Source organism: Cupressus sempervirens, chromosome 6, assembly GCF_028749045.1.
Source record: "Cupressus sempervirens isolate cs-2001-9-10 chromosome 6, ASM2874904v1, whole genome shotgun sequence".
Classification (NCBI taxonomy): domain Eukaryota; kingdom Viridiplantae; phylum Streptophyta; class Pinopsida; order Cupressales; family Cupressaceae; genus Cupressus; species Cupressus sempervirens.
In genome coordinates, this window is record NC_143123.1 from 353,235,900 (window position 1) to 353,259,014 (window position 23,115).

Genomic DNA, 23,115 nt, shown 5'->3' on the forward strand with positions numbered 1-23,115 from the left:
GCATTTTCTAATATTTAACTTCAATCTTGATGTTGTTCTTTGTTGCCAACAAGGTTTCTCTAGATATGTGATCTATTCTATTGTTAAATAAAGAACAAATGTAATAAGCTAAAAACCCAAAAGTGAGGAACTTTTCAAATAAAAGATGCTTCATTTGCACTTTAAACTAGTTTTCTAATTTTTCATATGACCTGAAGACAAACTCACTCGGGAGCTCTTCATAAAATATGCATAGAATAGTTCTATTGGGCCATTCATGTAACAATGCAAAGAGCTCAAAAGTAGCTGTAGAATAGATTTATTTAATAAGGTGACTGCTTTGGAAGAAACAAACCAAACACCCAAGAGATGGAAGTCCCGAGGTCAATTTTTAAAACTTATACATATCATGCTAAATAAGTGATAGCCAACCATGTGCATTCCAAATATCATAGAATAGAAAACTGCTCAATAACATTTAAATCTTGTTTAGCAAAGCTGATAATTTTCATGCAGCTGCAGAAAACGGGAAAAAATAAACATACGGGCCAATAGATCCACTTATGTATGCTGCAAAATCATCCAATAATACTCCTTTCAATGCCAGTAAACCATAAAGTGCTCCCAAGTAAATATGCTGCAGGGGCATTACCACTCATCAGGAAAAGAATAACTTTGCAAACTCAAAGAACTTATAGTTTCTAGACAACTCATCTAGTTCCAATATTTGTAAAATCAATAATATCTGCTGGTGTATAATAGTAATTTTCAGATAATGGCTTCAAATCGCAAAAAATACTTCAAAATTCAAATAACAAATTTCTGTATGAGATTTGCATCACAATCCATTTATCATTGTCCTCAACAACTAAAGGGTTATAAATGGGTTTTGTGATTTCATCATACAGTAATAAGACAGATAAAAGATGAAGAGTAAAAATACTGAGTGAACTATGGTTACTGATTATTCTAAAACTTAATGAAACCTCAATATGTGATGTGTGTTGACGATAGTAGCTGCAATAGAGATCTTTATCTCTGGAAATATGAACGTTATTACCGTTATTATCATCTTCAGCTGAAAAGGACACTTAAAGTTTAATTTGTAATATTATAAATGTAAATGACAGGTGTCATTCTCATGCATTAAGGCATGAATATTCGAAGAGTCATATTTAATTATAGGAGTTATGAGAAACTCAAGAGATCTTCAGTTAAAATATGAAGAGTCTTTTCTATTGTTATATTTTCGCATCTTGCGATAAGCATTGTACACTTGAACTTTTATTATCAATAAAGACATTTTTTTGTGTGGCTGGGTTTTTCCCTTCATTCTCGAAGGGCTTTTGCAGGATATTTCTGGTGTTCTCTTTTCCAGTTTTGTCTCTTTATTATGTCTGATTATTTTCATGGATTTCTGGGCTCTAGTTTCAACAATGTGCAGGCTATTTATTATAAAAAACAGCTGCTCAATAATATGGAAGCCTCCTTGCCAAATTCAAGCAATGACTCAAAGGCTCGAAAACATAAAAAGAAGATGAATATAGAAAGTTCACAGCTGCAAGTGCTGCAAAAGCCATAATGTTGTAATCAAAAGATAATTTGGGAAAAAGACAATTGCTGCAGCCAATAGGTTGAAAAGAATCTGAAAAGAAATTGCTTTATCTTAGATTTATTATTAATAATTTTTTAGGGGTGGAAGAATTAAAAGATGCTTAAAACACAATTCAATATAAAAGAAAATAGAAAGATATTATTTTCTCAAAAAACAAAATAAAAAAACAAATTTATTATTTTTCAGACAGAGCTTCTAGCAGTTGATCAGCTCCATAGAACCAAAAAATTGAATTTTCATTCAATTATTCTTTTAGTTGAATTCTATCAGTATTACTATTATATTGTTGATTACTTTTTCATCATGCCATTAATTCCTTATTGATATGTAAAATAATAATGAGAGATGTTCTTGATGATTGGTTGTTATCTCAGGCTCAGCGGTAATTGACTCACGTTGACCTCTGCAATATACAATCACCACAGTGTACTGTGATCACCAAGGGATGGAATTTCATTTATCACGATGATTCAATATGTCTTTGAATCGATGTGATTCCTCCCAAGGACGAAATCCACAACAGCAATTCACTCTATGTATATTGCATCTTCCTCTGCAAATGCCGTGGACCAGTATGAACGAATGGATAATGTTGTCCCCTTATATATATTTATGTAGCTCTTCTGGGTTTTTCCTTGTGTATTAGGCCTGATCACATACGCTATATGTAGTGAGCTGAATGCAGGTACTAATATATGCTTATTCAATGTTTAAACGAAGTCTTCCAAAGTTTTTATTTCTGACTGCGTATTGAAGGCTGATTGGTCGATTGGTGCTGAGTGTGTTTATATTGTCCAATAATACTGTTGATGTGGACCCCTCATAGATACTGTCAATGAAGCACCCGCACCTAAGAGGAGAGTCACCAATTGAGTCGTTGGACTCATAAATTATAGTTTATTTGCATTAATATATATTTCAATATACATGATAGTATATGATTATTAAATTTTAATTTCATTTAATATTATTATTAGTTCATTATATGTCATTATATTATATTACAATATAATGCATTTCTATTTCATTATAACATTGTATCATTATATACATTTGTAATTACTAATTTGTATATTATATTATATTAAAATAAAATGTATTTCTATTATATTAGTATTATTATTTATTTATTTATAATTTATAATTATCCAATTAATTATATATTATATCAATTATATCATTATTTCAATAATATATTATTATAATTATATTTTTTTATAAGATTATATATAATAATACTTTAATGATAAATTATTATATTAAAGATGGATTACATTATTTTTATTTATTAAATTTTTTGTTTTATTATTATTTACTATTAAACCCTATTTTAAAAATGGGAACATCACAACTAGGCAGCATGCACCATTTGGTGGATAAATTTGCGCTTTTTAATGTGACTTTTAATTTTAAAGGTAATTCAAAACTGCTTATATGCCAGAAAATGGAGGACTGTAACTGCAAATTCAGCACATTGTATTTACATTTTTTAATGTCAACTTCTATTTGTTCAAAAAAAGAATTAAAAAAACCTCTGCTTCTTTATATGTCCTAGACAAAGGGGTTGCTCAAACAGTAAAGGATTATCTGAGGAAGCCATGCAACAAACAGTGGGTGGTCTATTATCCAAGTTTAACTAAAAATTTTCAAAAAACAGAATAGTTCAAATTAATTCAGGCACAAACAAAAGATAATATTCAAAACATGATTATGCTAGTCATCAAATAGTCAGCAAACATTCAGAGTATAATATAAAATGGTACAGATGCTGTGAATAATATAGAGTAAAACACAGGAAGGAAGAAACATAGAAAAGCTAACACATTTTATAAAACAATCACGAATACTCACCTCTTCTGAGTCTTATTTGAACTACACCCAAATAAATGGTCAAGCTTATCAATATCTAATCTTGAATGGGGCCTGAATCTGATTATTAAGTCCATTTCCCATAAATTGCTACATAAATCACCCATATACTTTCGGGGACAATCTAGTAATATGAGTGTGTTGGTCCAAGAGGTGATCATGGATGTCTTCTATCATAACACTTCCAAGGTATATGCAACACATTTACCTTCTCAGCTGCTTCACACCTTGCACAAATCTCACAACTGTTGCTAAACTCATATTGATTTCTCTGCCAACAAGCTTCTTTTCACTTCACCACAATCCACACTATGCACAACTCTCACAACTATTGTTAACCTCACAGTGATTTCTCAACCAACATTCTTCTTCCCACAGATTAATCTTCAGAGTGTCAAGATATGCATGTTTGATTGTTATGCCACTAGTTACACAAAATAATGTTTGTCCCAACTTTGCAGCATGCATACATTACAAACTGTATAATAATAAAATGGAATTGAATAACCTATTTTTGTAATTCCATGAGTTAAATTAAATTGAAAAACCTTATCAAGCTTTACAATGAGGCTAGCTATTCATAAAGAAATAACTGACCATTTAGCAATTTATTTTGCGATATTGTGTAACGTTCATCAATTTAATCATTTCCCATTGATGTAGATTTACTAGTCTCTAATTAAACCCGAAATCATCATCTGTTAGTGTTATTTAGCTAAAAAAAATTACATCCAAATATTGATATCTGCCTTAACTAATAGAAGTCCATGCTTAATGTCTATCCTCCTCAACCTGAAAATCTCATGTAGTACTTGATAGTTGCCAGCCCAATGGTGTAGCATTTTGGCCTATTGAAATGTTTTATAGAATGCGTATTTGTGCATCTATTACTTTTAGGTTCAGTTAGATCTAAGATAGCTTCTTTTTTATAATTTGACGAATGGTTCGGCCATGCATATTGTTCCATTTCGAGTTGTCTAGCATAGAAAAAGTAAAATGCTAGCCATTTTGGAGGAAGATAAGACTTCTTGATCCTATTTTCCAAACGCCTACTCAAGCTCATTCAATAAAGGTTTATCTTCACCAATGCTTCTAAGATCATTAATATTTTTGTAGAAGAGCCTTAAATGAATAAGGAACCACTTCAACCAATGGGTGATAACTTCCAGTTCCAACCTTCAATCCCATTACCATGGGGAAATGCCATCAATCCCATATCACTTCCAACTTGTCATGACTTCCCATAGGACTTGAGGAAGAATTTCTTGAAATTCCAAGTTAACTACACACACAACATACCAATCAACACATTTTAACATTCACCATAGTTTGCAACATTCTTAGAGTGACAGTGAAAATGTTGAGGTCAAATGTTTTGTTGAAAACCATCATTTTGATCACTAACTAGGAGACTATACAAGTGAAATTCATATCATGCTTCACATCAAATTAGGATAATCACAAGTTTTCTCAACCTGTAACACAAATAAAAATAGCAACGAACCTGAAGTGTCCCCTTATGCAACTGCTTAGGGTTTGCCTACTTTTCTATAATTCAAACAGCAATAGATTATTTTCTATATAACTTGTACACAATACTTTTATTTGATATAAATGTTAAGTATGTATTGAATATGATATGCCAAAATAAATCTCAGTTCTTTGACATATAATTGCCACTGTCCTTTGTATTAATGAGTACTAAGTTTATCTTCAATCTGATTCAAATATTTGATCCGAATTCGATTGCCAACTCTTCTATGATATAAATCAATTATATCAAGGGTTTGATGGACCAACCAATAAGAACAATGACACCATCAAATGATTTATTACTCCTTAGAAACGTTTTATGGAATCAGTTTGATAAGAAGAGATTATGATATCTTACATCAAGAATGCTTCAAATAATGGATGCGACATCATTTTTATATATAAAACTATATCTGCCGTATCAACAAATCAATAATATTCTTGAATAAAAAATTGAATTTTTTATGGCAAGGAATCTGATATGTTTCTGGATCGGTCCTTTATGGATCAATGAGTACAAATTTAAAATTTAAAACTTGAATGATAACCTGTTATGATGATTGATCAGAAAATGCAGAAAGTTCTGATATAATTGAAAATGGATCCTTATAGACTGGATCTGATAATATATGGACAATGTGATCTGGTAAATAAGGATGACTGATGAGTCTCTGAATTCCTCTTTTATGGATCCAATGGTTTACAATTGAGATCGCTACCTTATAGTGATCTCTTATGAATATGCAATTGGAAAATTATTGTATTCTTTACTTCCTTGCTTATGATACCGTTCCTGATCACTGACTAGATGCACGTGTGTTTTTAATCTTGCCAATGGTGGATCAATACCACCTTCCTTGGCTGTGGTAAGGCTCCTTGAGCTCCGAAGTGTAGTTATGAAATAACTCTGATCAATGCCTTCGGAGGAGGGAAGGATATCTCTTCACCATGTCACAAAGAGATGTGGAGTGAGGGGTTGCAATTTTTTCACAAATTAAATTATTCTCATCTGTGGACGCCAGCTCTGATGGTCGTGAAATTCTGCCACCCCTCCCAAAAATTAAATACCAGCATAAGTCATCATTGGATACCTCTGCTCCACAGGACCTACTGGACAGGGTAGAACGTCTTGAAGCAGACAATGTAATGCTCAAGCATTCTCTGCAAGTTATCTGCTCAGAGAATGCTGAGCTGAAAAGGTGGATCTCCCACTTCAAATAAGTCTCAGTTAAAGACACAGATATTCTAGAAATAAATAATAAGCAGTCCGAACTGGTATCTCTTCAGCAGACCCTTAAATAAGACCAAGATAACATAAGATAAATTTATTAATGTCCAACGAAAGACCAACAAGCAGGCCAAGGAGCTACAACAACCTGGGAAAGGAAAAGCCAATAGCAGGGCCACCAAGCAGGTTCAAGGTTCTACAACAGCCTGGGAAAGGAAAAGCCAATAGCAGGACCACCAAGCAGTGTCAGGGGAAAGGAACCAAAACAAGAACAAAGATAACCCAAACGAGAAACAGAGCCACCCCACCAACTGCCTCGAATAACCTGGAAAAAGTCTGGAACCAAAGGAAAGGCCACAGGGCAGGAGGAGACACCAATCCGACACTGAGAACCTATGGGGGACAGTGTGGAGAAGGGCTGCAACCGTAAGGAGGTCATGCAAGGATGTATAACACAAGGGGCCTAAAAAGAGGATTGAGAAGCTGCTTGGTTCCCCGCATCAGGAAAACATTGTAAAGAATGATGTGACAAGCTGCATCTGGTGCGGTCCTGTGTGGAAGCACTGTAGGGAATAGTGGTCTTGAAGCCTCGGAGCTTCTTGAAGGTATAGGGCAAAGCACCTCTGGTAGGTGTAATCGAAGGAGGGGAGAGACTGAGTCCCTCTAAACAAACAGTAGAAACTCCCTCTAATCTAATAGTATATGGGGCAGCAAAAAATGAAATGAGAAACATTCTCATCCACCCCCATATCACACATCTCGCAGATCCTGTCCTCTCTCGATAAGTGATGGTTGGATTGAATACAGTGTCTATGGGAACCAACCCTAAAGGACCCAAGAGCAATCTGAAGTGCATGGAACCAGCTGCGGGAAAGATAGGATGGACAACCAATGATTCTGTCCTAAATTTCCAAAGAGTGCTCCGCGTAGAAAGCCATTGTTGGACTCAAACCCCCTAGGGGGTTGACTCATGTGGTGAGAATGTACTAATATGTCTATTCAGCTCCAGACAAGGAGCTAGAAATGGGTTGGGGCATCCAAAGAAAATCAATACGGAGGAAGGTAATCAATCTCAATCCCCACTAAACCCAAAAGAGTCGAAGCCTGAGAAAACCAATAAGAACTCCCTATGGGGTCCAACCAAGCAATATCTACTGAGGAACAGTAAGCAAGGTAGGTATACTTGTGATGACCCTCTGAGGAATCCACAAGACACCATAGGCAATGAAAGATAGTACCAAGTCTGAACGGATGGATGCCAAACTCGGCCTAGACAATAGTATGCGGTGTAGTCTGCCAACAATAGATAATGTGCTAAAGAAAGAGCGTTTGAACCCACCCCATTGAGGCCCAATCAGTCTCTAGCAAGGAGGGGCCACACACCACAAACCCATAGAGCACTATCGGTCAAATTAAAGTGTCCATAAGAGTCAACTTGTATGTTGTGTCTCGAAAGTGATGTCTGAAACATGATCTCTCAACAAGGGCCAAAGAACCATACCCTTTGTTGATGTGAGGCTAGAGCACAAGTCTCATACTAAACAAGGACTTGAAAACATGACCCCCCTGATATGTATTAGACGACGCACTCTCAATCTCAGAAACTTGGGAGAAGGAATGGAGGTGAGAAGTCTTGAACCAATTGAAGATCATCACCTTGGTCTTCACCAGGTTCACCATGAGTTGTTGCAAGTCACAGAAAGAAGCTAGTCTATCAAAGAGTCTTTGTAGCCCCTTCGAGGAGGAGGTCGAGAGGACCGCAACATTCACAAAAAGAAAAGTATAGATCAAGATGTGATGTAAGGAGCAATCACCCATCAGAAGGGAGTGCACCTATAGCTAAGCCTCCAACTCATCAATGTAAAGTCCAAAAAGTGTGGAGAAAGAGGGCAACCTTGTTTAACCCCAATGGTAATCTAAATGACCTCAAAATGCCTCTAGGGGGTCCTAATATGCCCCACCATAGACTTAAGAGTCTCATGATGTCATCCAAAAGTGTCTCAAAAATCTCAATATCTCGAAGCCTTTGGAACAACGTTGTCCTGGGGATAGAATCAAAGACCTTGCCAAAATCCACAAAGCAGCAATAAACTTTCGAGGAGCGATGTCGTGCTTCCTCGATAATCGCTTTAACATTCATGATATGGTCCAAAGTCTAAAACTACAAAGAAATCCAGCTTGCCCTCTAGCCCAAGTCTATCTCTGATCCAACTCCCATGAAAGAATAGCGTGTACAAGTGTAGCATAGAGTTTGGGAACTGCGTGCCCAATCATGATGGTTTTGTAGTTGTTGGAGTCGGAAGTAGGCACTACCTTGTGAATCAAATGAATAATGTGTCTTGACCAAAGTAACGAGACTCGCTACGAGTCTCGCGAGTCGTCCTAGTCAGTGAGTCGAGTTACCTCAGCCGAGTCAAAATGACCCATGACCCTAACTCGATGGGTCAACTCGATTGACTCAAATGACTTGCTTAGCTAACTTGTCGGATTTTTAATTTTTCTTTTCAATATTTTCTTAATACATCTAAAATTTACCTTTGTACTTATGTAATCGATGTATGTTATGTATGTGATCAAATTACCTTCTATTTCATGATGTTATTGTGTCTTTAAGCTTTATTCAATAATGGGTGCATGGAATTTCTTTAAATCCTAAAAAATCTCTAAATTTCAAGGGTTTTGTCACTTTGCCAAGTCACTGCTGAGTCCAAGCCGGGTCAAGGTTCGAGTTACCCTTGCCAAGTCTAGGTCGAGTCTCATTACCTTGGTCTAGACCAAGAGGAAGGGAACTAAGTGCAAACCACTTGGTTAATAAACCCTACGAGCAAGGAACCAAGAACCCTATTGCCATACTTGAAGAGTTCTGCTTGGAACCCTTCCTCATCTGTTGCTCTGTTATTACTCAAACACCTGATCGCCTCACCAATGTTGTTAATCATGAAAAGATGGTAATGGTAGGGAGGGGTGACAATAATGAGAGGCTGCCCTGAAATGTCATTTAGGGTGGAGGTGTTGGAGATCAGCAAGTCAAGGTCCAAGGTGGAGGAAGGGGATCTTGTGAGGGAAACGAGCAAGCCAGAAGGGGACTAGAGGACCAAAACCCAAAGGGAACGGCTACAAAGTGAGCTAAAGGTGCGCTTTCCAGCAAATAAAGAGGTGGTAGGAAAACTTCAATTGCATGGAGGTGAGATGGAAGGTAGAGGAAATACGCAGGATGCGGTGGAAAGAGTTGCAGTCACCATCAAACCACAAGTTATGAGATCGGGTATTCTTACAAGTAAGCAAAGACGATCTACGGCTAGAACGGTGGGGGTTGAAGAGGCAAGTCACCTCCAAATAGAGAAGAAAATGAGGTTGAACAGAGTGGAAGCACTACCACCAAGGGATGAGGGGTCAAAGGGGGGGAGCTACCTGAGATGCATGGTGAAGAGGCCACAGTCCCCACTATCGAAGCTAAAGGAGAAGTGATCACGAAGCAGGGAAAGGAAGGGGGTTTGGGGGGACAAGGAGGGGCCCACGAGGTGGGACTGAGGAAAGCATTGTCCGTGAAGGGAAGGCGAATGATGGTAAACAACTAATATAGGAAATGAAAGAGGAGCAAAAGAAAACATAATCTACCACAATGTAGTGAGCAAGTGAAAGAACTGGAACCTAAAAGGCAGGGGAGGTCGTTCAAGATCACTATGTCCAAGGACTCACAAAGCTGCAACAGATGGCGCCCATACCTTGTGAGAGAGCTCATCGAATCATTGAAGGATCTTTAAAGACCATGTAGGGTTGGGTTTGGCTCCAAGGTGCACATTGAATTTGAATCCCTATCATGGAGAGGGGTTTGTTTGTCTCTAGTTTGTGCATTGAAGTCACCCAAAAGGATGATGTCACCCATCGTAGAGAATCTAAGAATATTCTCATGCATGTCTGAGAAAGGGTCCCCCTCAGGCCCATTGTGCATAGCATATGGAGAGGTTATGGGAAAGAACTAGCATATGGCAAAGACACTCGGATTCACATAAATCTCACAAGGTTGTTAGAGTGAGCTATGGAAGTCACATATTGGAGTCTATCACTAACCAAACAACCCACACACCCCCACCCCCCGAGGAACCTCTAACACCCCTAGACCTACATACCTCATCCCTGAAATTGAGAGCTAGTGTAAACTAGTAACCCTTGGGAGTGGCCCAGCAGGACTCTCATGTGTCTTTGTGAGAGGAGGTCAGTCGATCCAACAACATCAAGGAGCAAGCTAGGCATGGACCAAAAGGAGCCATCAACAGTTGGCATGCAAGCATAACCCCACTAAGTTGCTTCATGCCCAACTACGTTTACCATCATTTAGTAGCACGCATTGTTCAAGTATCCCACCCAAGCAAAAATAAATCTCTAATCATTACTTTCAAGTTCCTGATGACCACCCATTTACCCTCACGTTTTGTTGTTGTAACAAGTTCCCGCAAATGGTTTTGTTCAACCACCTGTGATCTAGTGATATTCTCGTCTAGTTAGATTCTTATGGGAAGAGAAAACAATTTCCTTCCGGCTCTAAGAGCTCTCAAGTGATCCACCAAAGACAGGAAACGAAGGAAAAGGACATCGTCAAAGCCTAGCCAAGCTCTTTCTAAAGTCAGATGTAAGATATCTAGTCAATCCTTGAGAAAGGAGTACGTCATTGCGAGTGGACAAGAGGAAGGAAAAGGGAGGCCTCAAAAGTTGAGGTTCAGCTCTCAAGCCCTCCCCTCTAAGTACACTCTGAGAGTTTGGCATGGACTAATTCCTCAACATCTGCGAGACATGTAACAGTGTTATTAGAAACCAAAGTATATGTCCCTAATTGTTTCTCAGTCTTGCTTTTAAGGGTCTACTAAAGTGAAACCAGTTCAGAATTTATTTTTTATTTCTAAAATATCAACATCTTTAATCGATATGTGTTCAAAGTAGGAGAGTTGCATTTTTAGTTCAGCATTCTCTAAGAAATTATGTGCAGAGCATTTTTTAGCATTACATTGTCTGATTCCAGGCACTCAACCTTATCCAGTAAATCTTGAAAAACTAAGGTGTCTAAAGAAGGTTTTCATTGGTAAGTTTCTGGGGGGGGTAGTGGGAGGTTTGGACTCTTCAAGGTGGTATCCATAAAAGATAGGCCCAACTGACCATCCCCCCATTGCTCACAGACATAGAAAACCCGTATGGTCAAAGCAAGCACTAGATCACAAGCCCGAAGAGAGCCTACTATAGACCAAAGTTGGCAAGGTGTGGCATGAGTCAAAGACAAGCTAAAGCACAACACATACAGAAAGAAAGAAAGAAAGAAAGGAGCGACAGCAAAACACGGGATGACAAGAGAAGAAAGAAGTCACTGCTAAAGGACACCAACACACATAGTAGAGACAAACGCAAACACCGCGGACAATGGGCACTAGGAACACGTGCAAGCAACACCAAGAGGGTCGAGGCTGAATCACACCCATTAGCAATAACGTAGGATAAACAAGCTCACATGATCAAAACAAAGCCCAGCATAGAACATGACTAGCACTTGTAGAGACACAAGAAAGCAAGCCCGCCTAAACAACACAAATCCAAGCCCACCACAACAGCGCAACCAACAAGAGAGAAGCAGACAAGCATCGCATGACAACAGAAGTGCCATTAATCCACCAACAACTACAACTTCCTGAAGTTGTGGATGATCAATGAGGATTTGAACAAGATTCTTCGTTCCATTTACACCAAGTTGTTCCTTTCTTCACTTATAATGTTGACAATCTTGAAAATTGTTATTTTGATTATGGAGGTTAGAAAAGAAGAAAGATATCTAGAAGATGTATCATCAAAGGATTAGAGCTTCTTTTCCCCTTGAAATTGTTTTTGGGAGTATTAGAGTTTAACGCAATCATCTATGTATCATTGTAATCATGAAGGCTACTATTGTAACTTAAGTTGTAATTGTCCCCAAATCTTAAATATAATTGATTGTGTACTTGGCCCTTTGATTTATTTTATGGTTCATTCCCATAGTGGTTGTTTATGATCATAGTGGTATCCAAGGTGGTATCCACAAAAGACAATCCCAACTGGCCATCCCTCCCACTACTCACATTCATAGAAAACCTGCATCGTCAAAGCAAACACCAAATCACAAGCCTGAAGAGAGCCTACTACAAACCAAAGTTGGCAAGGTGTGGCATGAGTCAGAGACAAGCTAAAGCACAATGCATACAAGACGAAAGAAAGAAAGAAAGGAGGCGCAACAAGCAAAACATGGGAAGTCGCTACAAAGAGCACCAATGCACATAGCAGAGGCACAAGCAACACCAAAAGGGTCGAGGTTGAATCACACCCATCAGCAAAGACGCGGGAAAAAGAAGCTCGCGTGATCAAAAAAAATTCCAGCATAGAACATATTCCTTTCTCAAGGACCAACTCGATATCTCAGAATTGGGCTCGTGAGCCGAACATAAAGGTTTCAGGCTCTGTTGCTCCTTCCTCTAATCCACTCATAGCAATGTGTTCCTTTCTCAAGGACCAGCTCAATATCTTATAATTGACATTGGACAAAGCTTGGTTGGGCTTTGATAACACCCTTTTCTTATGTTTACTATCTTCAACGAATCACTTGAGAATACTCAGAGTTAGATGGACGTTGTTTCATCTTCCCACGAAAAATCTATCTAGCTAAGGATCTTATTTTATCACCAGTGGTTGAACTAAAACATTCCCAGGAACTTGTTATAGCAGCGAGATGTGAGGGTAAATGGGCAGTCATCAAGAACCTAAACGCAACAATTAGAGATTCATTCCCTTTGGGGTGAGATATGTGGATAACACGTGCGGCCCAATGACAGGTAAAAACTCGGTTGGGTATGAAGGAACTTAGCAAGAGTCGTTGGCTCTAATTAGCTCTTTGCCTTTAGAAAGGAGGTCTAATGCTCAGGGTGTTAGAGGCTCGAGATGGTTTCTTGTTTGGTTAGTGATCAGCTCCAACGTCTGACATCTATAGCTCACTTTGACAACCTTACTAGATTTATGTGGATCCAAGTCTACCACGTAGCAGCAGGTGGTAGGGATGTCTAAATTGTCATTCGTTATTTCCCACCTGCGTCATCACCCTACACTATACATAGTAGCCCCAATGGGGACCCTTTCTCTGAATTCCATGAAAATATTACCACATTCTTAGCAATTGGTAACATAATCATTATGTGAGACTTCAATGCATGGGTTAGAGACAGACAGACTCTTCTCCCTAATAGGGTTTTGGATTCATTGTGCACTATAGAGTCAGACCTAGCCCTACTTGGTCTACAAAGATCCTCTAATAATTTTGCAAGCCCTCTCACGAGGAACAGACACCATCTGCCTATGTGAATCCTCTGGCTTAATTATCTTGAATGACCTCCCATGCCTTTTAAGGTCTAGATCATTCACTTTTTAGCCTATTTGTTGTGCACTATAGACTCAGACCTAGCCCTACTTGGTCTTCAAAGATCCTCTAATAATTTTGCAAGCTGTCACATGAGGTACGGACACCATCTGCTATGGCTATCTGAATCCACTAGCTTGGTTATCTTGAATGACCTCCCCTGCCTTCTGAGGTCCAAATTGTTCATTTGATACCCTCTCTATGATGGATTATGCCTTTTCTTTCTCCTATCTCATTCCCTCTGTCATATATTTTACCATCACCTATCTTCCCTTTGTTGACCATGCTCTCCTCAACCTCACCTTGTAGCCCCCTACCCCCCTCCAACACCCCTGCCCCCCACCCCCCATGCTGCCACCCCCATGCCCAACTCCCCCTGTAATGTCCCTTCCTTCGAGACATTAGAAATATTAGGAAGGGACGAATTTACAATATTAAATTTGACTATGTAGGCTGAATATTTATTATTAAAGGTCAAATTAATATTCCTTTTGGTCACAAGAGGACGAGGAGAGTTAAGACAAAAAACCCAAGAAAGGAATTTGAAGGGTCACTGTTGCGAGAATAAAAGGAGAAGAGACCCTTCCTTTTGGTATGCTTGATTTATTATTCTGATTTTCAGTTTTCTTGTGACAATCATTCAAGAAGCCTCAGCTTTCAGCCTGTGTGAGGATGTAGCACCTCATGTAGGCAAGCAGTGGACACAAACCCATTGTTCGTGGAGATATCATTTCAGGTGTCTCGATTGTGTTTACAATTTCTCTTGTTTTCCAATCTGACTGCAAAGTTTGTGTATAAGATTGGATTGTAGTTAGCTGGTTATTGTATTGTTGTTGTATAATACAATAACGTTTTTGTTGTTGGTTGTTATATTGCTATTGTATAAGGCAATAACGTTGTTTAAGGAATTATAAGATTTTGTTGGTTTCATCTCATCAATTTGTAATTCATGGTTATATGTTCGACATCTTGAATGTTATTTTGGAAATAATGAATCGTTATCTTCAGGAAAACCGTTGGTTTTATTGCTGTCACACATTGCATGTTCTTAAAATTGAATCGGAATATAAATATTCCTAAAGAGGTTGGATAAATGCCAGTTGGTTTATCTACCATTTTTCAATTGTGTTCGTAATACATCTACAATATTCAATTTTAAATATACTGAGAAAAGGGGAAAACAAAATAATATCCGATTAGGGATATTACAGTGGTATCAGAGCTGTTTCTCCTGCTAGCCTGTGAAGTTATATCAGAATTGTGTCTCCTGCTAGCCCGTGTGGTTATTGGAAATCGATAGTAAATCCTTATCAGACATTGAAGTAAGAGTTCATAGGATTGGCTAGAAACGCGATATTCTAGTATTGTGTTTGGAACGGGTTCATTGCAGATTTCAGTATTATGAATTTTGCAGCTGGCAACTAGTGGTTTTAAAGGAAATCTTCACACATGCTCATGAAACAATTATAAATGCTATTGATGGATGCGGTGGCCTTGGAATCGGTCATGGGGTTCCTAAAATTGTTACAGGTGGAAGAGATGAGCAGGTGTGTATTGGGGACCAGTGGCAAAAAGATGATCCAGTAGCTCTATTTGAACCTAAAACCAAGGATACAACCCAAGATTGCTAGAGCGTTGCATTTGGTAATTCATACAATGACAAAGAGCGTTGTGTTTTGGCTGGCTATGACAATGGATATATAAAACTGTTTGATTTAAGAACTAGAAAGGTTCGATGGAGTACAACACTCAAGAGTGGGGTATGTGGCATACAATTTGATCCCAAAGATACAAAGATGAACAAGTGTGTGGCAACAACTTTCGAGTCAAAGTTTCATATTTTCAATCTGCAAATTTAACATCCAGAATCTGGAGAAAATTAATTCATTAGCGTGGATTTATGAATATAATAGAGCTTTGAAGACTTGACCAATCGGGTCTTATCAGTGAGTTGAGCTGAAGACGTGATTCCCCCATCTTTCCCAGGCCATTATAGCAAAGTGATTGCAATTGCAAGAAGTTTAGTAAGGCACGACAGAGAGTCTATAGCAGAGGAATCCAGGAAAGAAGATAAGAGTTATTGGCAGCCATGCTGGAGTATTTGGGATGAAAGCGCAATGCATCCATCACTGCAGTACCGGATTGAGGACCACCTTATCAACTCACATCAACAAGTCACGAGTAGCTTCTTTTCTTAATGCAGTTGTGAAGGTCGACTTGGTAAATGCTCAAGTTTTCTGAAGAAAGAGGAAGCCATAAATCTCTGAAGGAAAGAACTCCAAGCAACAAAGGGAGGGCAGACAAGATTGTTCGAGTGTATCTCCAAAGTATCGACAGCAGAATTAGACACAATGAGGATACCGTTCGCATCCGCCAATAGAAAATAAAGTAACATAGAGTGGAGCCGATTAGGTATTTTGGGTTTGGTGAATACCACTATGCCCAGGCGTCTGGAAGAATGTTGTAAACCTCATCTAGAAAAGCAAACACATTTTCAAGAGTTCTGAAGACTTGAATCAACTCCAGGACATCATAGTATAACGCCATCTGCGGGAGGGGTCATAGCATAGGATTAGTAGTTGGTGTATGCCAGTTGCCTACACACCAAGATGGAATTAATGAATAACCTCATTCTATACAGAAGACAGGTGGAGTGGTATGACAAAGCAAACAAGAATTGGTTCAAAATCGTCGGTGCAAGAGCTAAGGAAATATATTAAGTTTAATAAAAGAATACGAGAGAATCTTATTGGTCAAGAGTGGTGGATCATTGTTTAATTGGGCCTTGTCATCTGAGATATATATTGTCGTCCAGGATTCATTAAGAAATGTCTGTGGACGTTGTAAATGGAATAATGTGTCGAGAAATTTGGCATAACCAAATACCGAGCCGTTTTAGTCTTTACTGTAGTTGTGAGTTAACGGGAGCCTGTGGAGGGTAACTGAATAAGAAGATTACTTTAATTTTGGCATCTAGTTTGCTTATGGAGCTTCTCGAACCACTTACTTTTGATTTATCATTAGTTTCTTATTTAGGAGTTGAATAGGCATCTACTCCAATTTCAGCAGTTGTAGGATCACCTTGTAAAGATCTTAATCTATCAGGTTCAGTGAATAGGGATTCATGATCCTCTACTGTTTGCACATCAAAGGTTGAAATTCATGATTTGAAGAATAACATGCAGAAAATGAGAACTGGGAAATTTTCTATAGGAGCCTCTTCTATAAATGAAAGCAGTGCTTTAGATATGAAGTCTACATGTCATTTTGTTTAGGAGAAGTCTCTGAATTGTAGTTCTCTGCAAAATGAGTTACCAAAACTATATAATGGTGTTGCTTCATTTATCACTTCTGATGCTGCAAATTCACCTGGCTGTACTTGCCAGACATGTAGTTTGTTTGATGCTCAAAAGATGGAGATATCAAGCAATAATTCAATTCGTTTCTATCCATCACACTCCATATGTGAGAAAGAGCCTGAAGTGGTGTTAAGAAATGTAGCAAAGAGCTTAACAAACACTCCTTCCATTTTGAGAAAAGGACCACATTATGCATCAGCCTCTTTGCAAATAACTAATAATGAGAAAAAGGCAAGTAATTTTAGAGAAAGTGAGAGTTTCTGCTCTTCTAACGGCTTGCTCGCTTTGCAAGATCTGCTAGCTATCACTTCAATAACTAGTATAGGGTCACAACATAATCATCAACCTGCTGTAACTGCACAGGGAATAGTGACATCTGCATATGAGCTAACTTTTGGTTATATTTCATATGCCAAAGATATGGGCTCACCTGCTATTGTTGGTAATATGCATACAGATACCATAAAAATACAAGAACAGTTAGCCCCGAAGTCTGAAGCTGACATGAGAACAAAAATCCTTGACAGTTTTGGAGATTATGAAGAACTTCCTATCAGAATTCAGCATGAGTTACCATTCAATGATTACTTGAAATTTTATTTAGAGCACCAAAATAGGAATGAAATGATGAAAAGGAAGTATTTTGAATTAGCTCAAGATCTCCTCGCAAAAGACCAATGCAAAACTATGTATGATGAATGTCCCGCAGATCAAGGTCATCAAATTGAGGTTTTTGAAGTAGAAGAGCAGTCAACTGCCATTGACTTACAGCTTTCCAACGACCACGTAGGAGATGTTACCCAGGGTACGAGTTTTTATGTTGGTGAATTGGAGGTTAGTGTTGACAAATAGGCAGATGAGGACAGTTGCACACGCGGTAATAACAAATTGAAAATTTTGTGTGATGAACCATATTGTGCCTACACCCATGGCAAAAATTGAGAAGAACCATCCAAGATGACACTACAAGACGGTGACATGTATCAACAAGATAAGCAAATGCATGCATTGAGAAATCAACTAAAGGTTAGTAAAGACATGGTGGTAGCATCCCTAGTGCAGTATGACAGTACCCCCGAGTTGATTGAGGACCTCTACAAGAAGGTCCCACAAGAAGGGGAAGGTGACTGGCATGTAGCCGATTTACAGAAGGTCAAAACAGCCCTGGAGACTATGAAATCAGATTACTTATATCTGCTGTCCGACAGGGATCATATTCTTAAGGTTGCTGAGATTTATGCAACACAGTCAAAAAGGGAAAAGGATGAAATTGAGGATCTTAACGAGATGCTTAAGCATGTTCGGGAGGCACTGAGTGAAACTCAATTTTCTCTACGGAGAGCAGAAAATCAAATCAAGTTCATGGAACACTCTCGAGAACATGAGAACAGAGTGACGCAGGAGTTCTTCCAGGAAGTCATTGACGAACTTGAGAGCATTCAGCAGATGTATGACTTGGATAGCTGCCCCAAATGGTTAAGTACCAAAACTTCAGATCACTTTGAGCTTGTCAACAACCCTTTGTTTGAAGTTGTTGCTGATTGGACGTCCAACAATCTTCTTTTTGTGTTAAACGAGGAATCATCTCTAATTTGCCATGAAGAGGAAGAGTTTTATTTCAGACTTGGGATCCTGGCTCAGATCCTAGTAGTGAATTCGGATCTCAACATGGGAATGACGAATCAACTTCTATTGCTTATCATTTGATCAGCCCCAACATATTTTCTCATATCATTCCATTCAGGAGTTGGGTGAATTTTCTTCATCAGCCTCTAAACAATTCTCAGTGGAATATTTATGTGATGTTTGTGGTTAGTTTCTCAGCATCTTTCATATTCATAGCACCTATGTGCTTGAGAATTCTCCCAGTTTATGCCGACAGTATGGATGTTGACATCCATGGGATGGTGGTTTCATCTTTTGAGCAGCTCATTACTTACATCATCCACCTAAGTCAAGTCTTCACATTCTACTGGATTATACATGGACCCTGGATATATTGCTATATCATCATAACAGCAAGCCAGCATAACAAAGTTTGGGATCTAGGTGTTGGCAGATTGTATCTATGGTTGGACAAGGATTTTATTGTGGTCCTATTCAGTTTGAGGTTGATTATGTTGATGATCAGTGTTGACCAATTTACAGGCACAGCGTTTCTTCAAAGAGCAATATGGGATCCAGAAACTCGGTTGACAGGTGTTTTACAGAGTGGTACCGTGCTTCACAGTTTGGCCAAGTTTGTTGTTAGTTTGGGCTACTAGATTAACTACAAATTTATATGAAATCCTGGTACATATTGCTTGAGGGCAAGAAATCTCAAGGAGGGGAGATTTGTAATGTCCCTTCTTTGGGGACATTAGAAATAATAAGAAGGGACGAATTTACAATATTAAATTTGACTATGTACACTGAATATTTATTATTAAAAGTCAAATTAATATTCCTTGTGGTCACAAGAGGACGAGGAGAGTTAAGACAAAAAAACCCAGAAAGGAATTTGAAGGGTCACCGTTGCGAGAACAAAAGGGGAAGAGACCCCTTCCTTTTGGTATGCTTGATTTATTATTCTGATTTTCAGTTCTCTCTTGTGAGAGTCATTCAAAAAGCTTCAGCTTTCAGCCAGTGTGAGGACGTAGCCCCTCGTTGTGTAATGTCCCCTTTTTAGCATTCATAGCATGATGTTGTCGTTAGCCTATTTCCCCACAGTCCCGTAGGCTAACCAGGACATCAGTGAATTCAGACTTTGGGATCCTGGCTTAGATCCTAGCAGTGAATTCGGATCTCAACATGGGAATGACGAATCAACTTTTGTTGCTTATCATTTGATCAGCCCCAACATAATTTCTCATATCATTCCATTCAGGAGTTGGGTGAATTTTCTTCATCAGCCTCTAAACAATTCTCAGTGGAATATTTATGTGATGTTTGTGGTTAGTTTCTCAGCATCTTTCATATTCATAGCACCTATGTGCTTGAGAATTCTCCCAGTTTATGCCGACAGTATGGATTTTGACATCCATGGGATGGTGGTTTCATCTTTTGAGCAGCTCATTACTTACATCATCCATCTAAGTCAAGTCTTCACATTCTACTGGATTATACATGGACCCTGGATATATTGCTATATCATCATAGCAGCAAGGCAGCATAACAAAGTTTTGGATCGAGGTGTTGGCAGATTGTATCTATGGTTGGACGAGGATTTTATTGTGGTCCTATTCAGTTTGAGGTTGATTATGTTGATGATCAGTGTTGATCAATTTACAGGCACAGCGTTTCTTCAAAGAGCAATATGGGATCCAGAAACTCGGTTGACAGGTGTTTTACAGAGTGGTACCATGCTTCACAGTTTGGCCAGGTTTGTTGTTAGTTTGGGCTACTAGATTAACTACAAATTTATATGGAATCTTGGTACATATTGCTTGAGGGCAAGAAATCTCAAGGAGGGGAGATTTGTAATGTCCCTTCTTTGGGGACATTAGAAATAATAAGAAGGGACGAATTTACAATATTAAATTTGACTATGTACACTTAATATTTATTATTAAAAGTCAAATTAATATTCCTTGTGGTCACAAGAGGACGAGAAGAGTTAAGACAAAAAACCCAGAAAGGAATTTGAAGGGTCACCGTTGCGAGAACAAAAGGGGAAGAGACCCCTTCCTTTTGGTATGCTTGATTTATTATTCTGATTTTCAGTTCTCTCTTGTGAGAGTCATTCAAAAAGCTTCAGCTTTCAGCCAATGTGAGGGCGTAGCCCCTCGTTGTGTAATGTCCCCTTTTTAGCATTCATAGCATGATGTTGTCATTAGCCTATTTCCCCATGGTCCCGTAGGCTAACCAGGACATCAAAAGGGCTTAGAGGCCATTTGGCCTAGATAGTTTCAGTTGCAAGTCTTTCTGAGGGGTTTTGAGGCAACTTTGGGCATACTTACTATTTATAGTAAGTCATCTTGGGCATGGGTGGACATCCAGTGGCAGCGGTGTGTCGATGGTAATTGTTTAAAATCGGCAAGAAGACTTGTTTATCATTGATAAGATTTGTTTTGCATTGATAAAACTATTTTATAAAGTTAAATTTAAATATTTAACTTTATGAATACATAGACTATAGTTTGTGGGAAATATTTAAATTAAAAGAGTCCCTTTTATTTTATAAAACATTAGAGACCTAAGTTACATAAAGGGAGTTATGCTTTATCCCACATTAAGAAAACGAAGGATGGAGCTCTTGTGAGAACACTATAAAAGAAATGAAAGAGCTTCTTTTAAGCATGGTTGGAAATATCAAAGAAATTGGAGAATTTTCTGGAGGTTATGTCTCAATAGTTTGAAGGACGAAATCCCTTCAAGCTGAAAATCTTGACGTCATTGAAAGATATGGTATTGAGATTCAACAGGGTAGCAATCCGAAAAAGAAAAAACGAAAAAGCAGTCCAAAAAAGTGGAACCGAAAAAGCACGCGGAAAAAGCGGAACTGAAAAAGCAGGCAGAAAAAGCGGAATCGAAAAAGCAAGCGGAAAAAGCAGAACCAAAAAAGCAGGCCGAAAAAGCAGTTCGAAAAAGTAAAGCAAAAGGGGCAGCATTGAAGGAAAATTATTACAGCCATCTACAACCAGGTTTCCTTGTTAGTATTGTTTTTTTTAGGGTATTATAAGTTTCAGCTGTAAGTGTGCATTATACCAACATTGTCATTTTGGTAATCCATGTAAATGCCAAAGTCTTGGCCATATTTCATGAGCATTGTATTAGAAATTTGATTGCAATCAAAAAGATAATAGTTGCTGGTGTCATTTAAGCAATTCAATCTCATTATTTATCAGCTAGATAGTTTGCATACCAATTGTTTGCAAAAATGCCTGTTGGCTGTAGGTGTTCTTTTCTCATGCTTAGATCATAATATATGCACTGAATATTGTCAAAATTAGGAGCACACTCATGTTAGGTCATTGTGTAGTTCATTGTAATCTTCTATCACTAGATTCTCATTGATGCAAATTGGAAAAAAGTCATTTAAAGCAAGCTGAAATACTATATCATTCATATGTCTCTTGCATGTGAATTGTTTGACAAAATTCTTTGAGCCTTCAATCAGCATCTTTGAGAGCTGATTTGAGGAGGGTTATTACAGTGGCATCAGAGCTTGTTTGCAAAGTGTTTGACGAAATGTCAAACAACTGAAGTATAAAGATTTTTGGTGTTTGAAGAAGTTATAACCTTTTGGGGTCATTACATGTTGAGGCAAGCAGTGGACACAAACCCATTGTCTATGGAGATATCATTTCAAATGTCTCAATTGTGCTTACAAATCCTTCTCTTATTTTCCAATCTCACTATAAAATCTGTGTATAAGATTGGATTGTGGTTAGCTGGTTATTCTGTTGTTGTTATATAATACGATAACGTTTTAGTTGTTGGTTGTTATATTGTCCTTGTATAAGGCAATAATGTTGTTTAAGGATTATAAGAGTTTGTTGGTTTCATCTCATCAGTTTGTAATTCATGGGTATATGTTCGACATCTTGAATGTTATTTTGGAAATAACGAATTGTTATCTTGTGAAAAACAATTGGTTTTATTGTTGTCACGAATTGCATGTTCTTATAATTGAATCTGAATATTATATTGCTAAAGAGGCTGGATAAATGTTGGTTGGTTTATCTACTATTTTTCGATTGTGTTCATAATACCTCTGCAATATTCAATTTTAAATATACTGAAAAAAGGGGAGAACGAGATAATATCCAATTAGGGATATTACACCCCCCCTCCCTTCAACTCCTCCACAACATTCTTTGGCTTTGACAGTGGGGACCGTGACCTCTTTACTTTGCATCTCAGGCAACTCCTCCCCTTGACCTGACACCCCTTAAAGGTAGTGTTTCCACCTTGTTTGACCGCATTTCCACATCCATCCAAAGGTGGAATACCTCTCTATACCCCATCGCTCCACCCCCTAATTCTCTTTGCGTACCCATAAGAACACCTACGCCCATAACATGTTGACGCTCCTTCCTCCCAGTGTCATCTTTTCATGATTAGTAACATCAGTGAGGTAGTCAGGTGCCTAAATAGTAGCAGAAGAGCATATGAGGAAAGGTTCCAA

At 38.2% G+C, this 23,115-nt stretch overlaps 1 protein-coding gene across 1 annotated transcript in view; it reads right to left on the reverse strand.

The window, feature by feature from the left end:
• The window catches only part of LOC149552578 (acyl-lipid (8-3)-desaturase-like), a 135,688-nt gene that overhangs the window by 56,968 nt on the left and 55,605 nt on the right, over positions 1-23,115 (reverse strand). Inside the window, exon 8 of the mRNA XM_089788175.1 lies at positions 525-616. Coding sequence (XP_089644301.1) covers positions 525-616 — 92 coding nt within the window. The remainder of the gene's footprint in view (positions 1-524; positions 617-23,115) is intronic.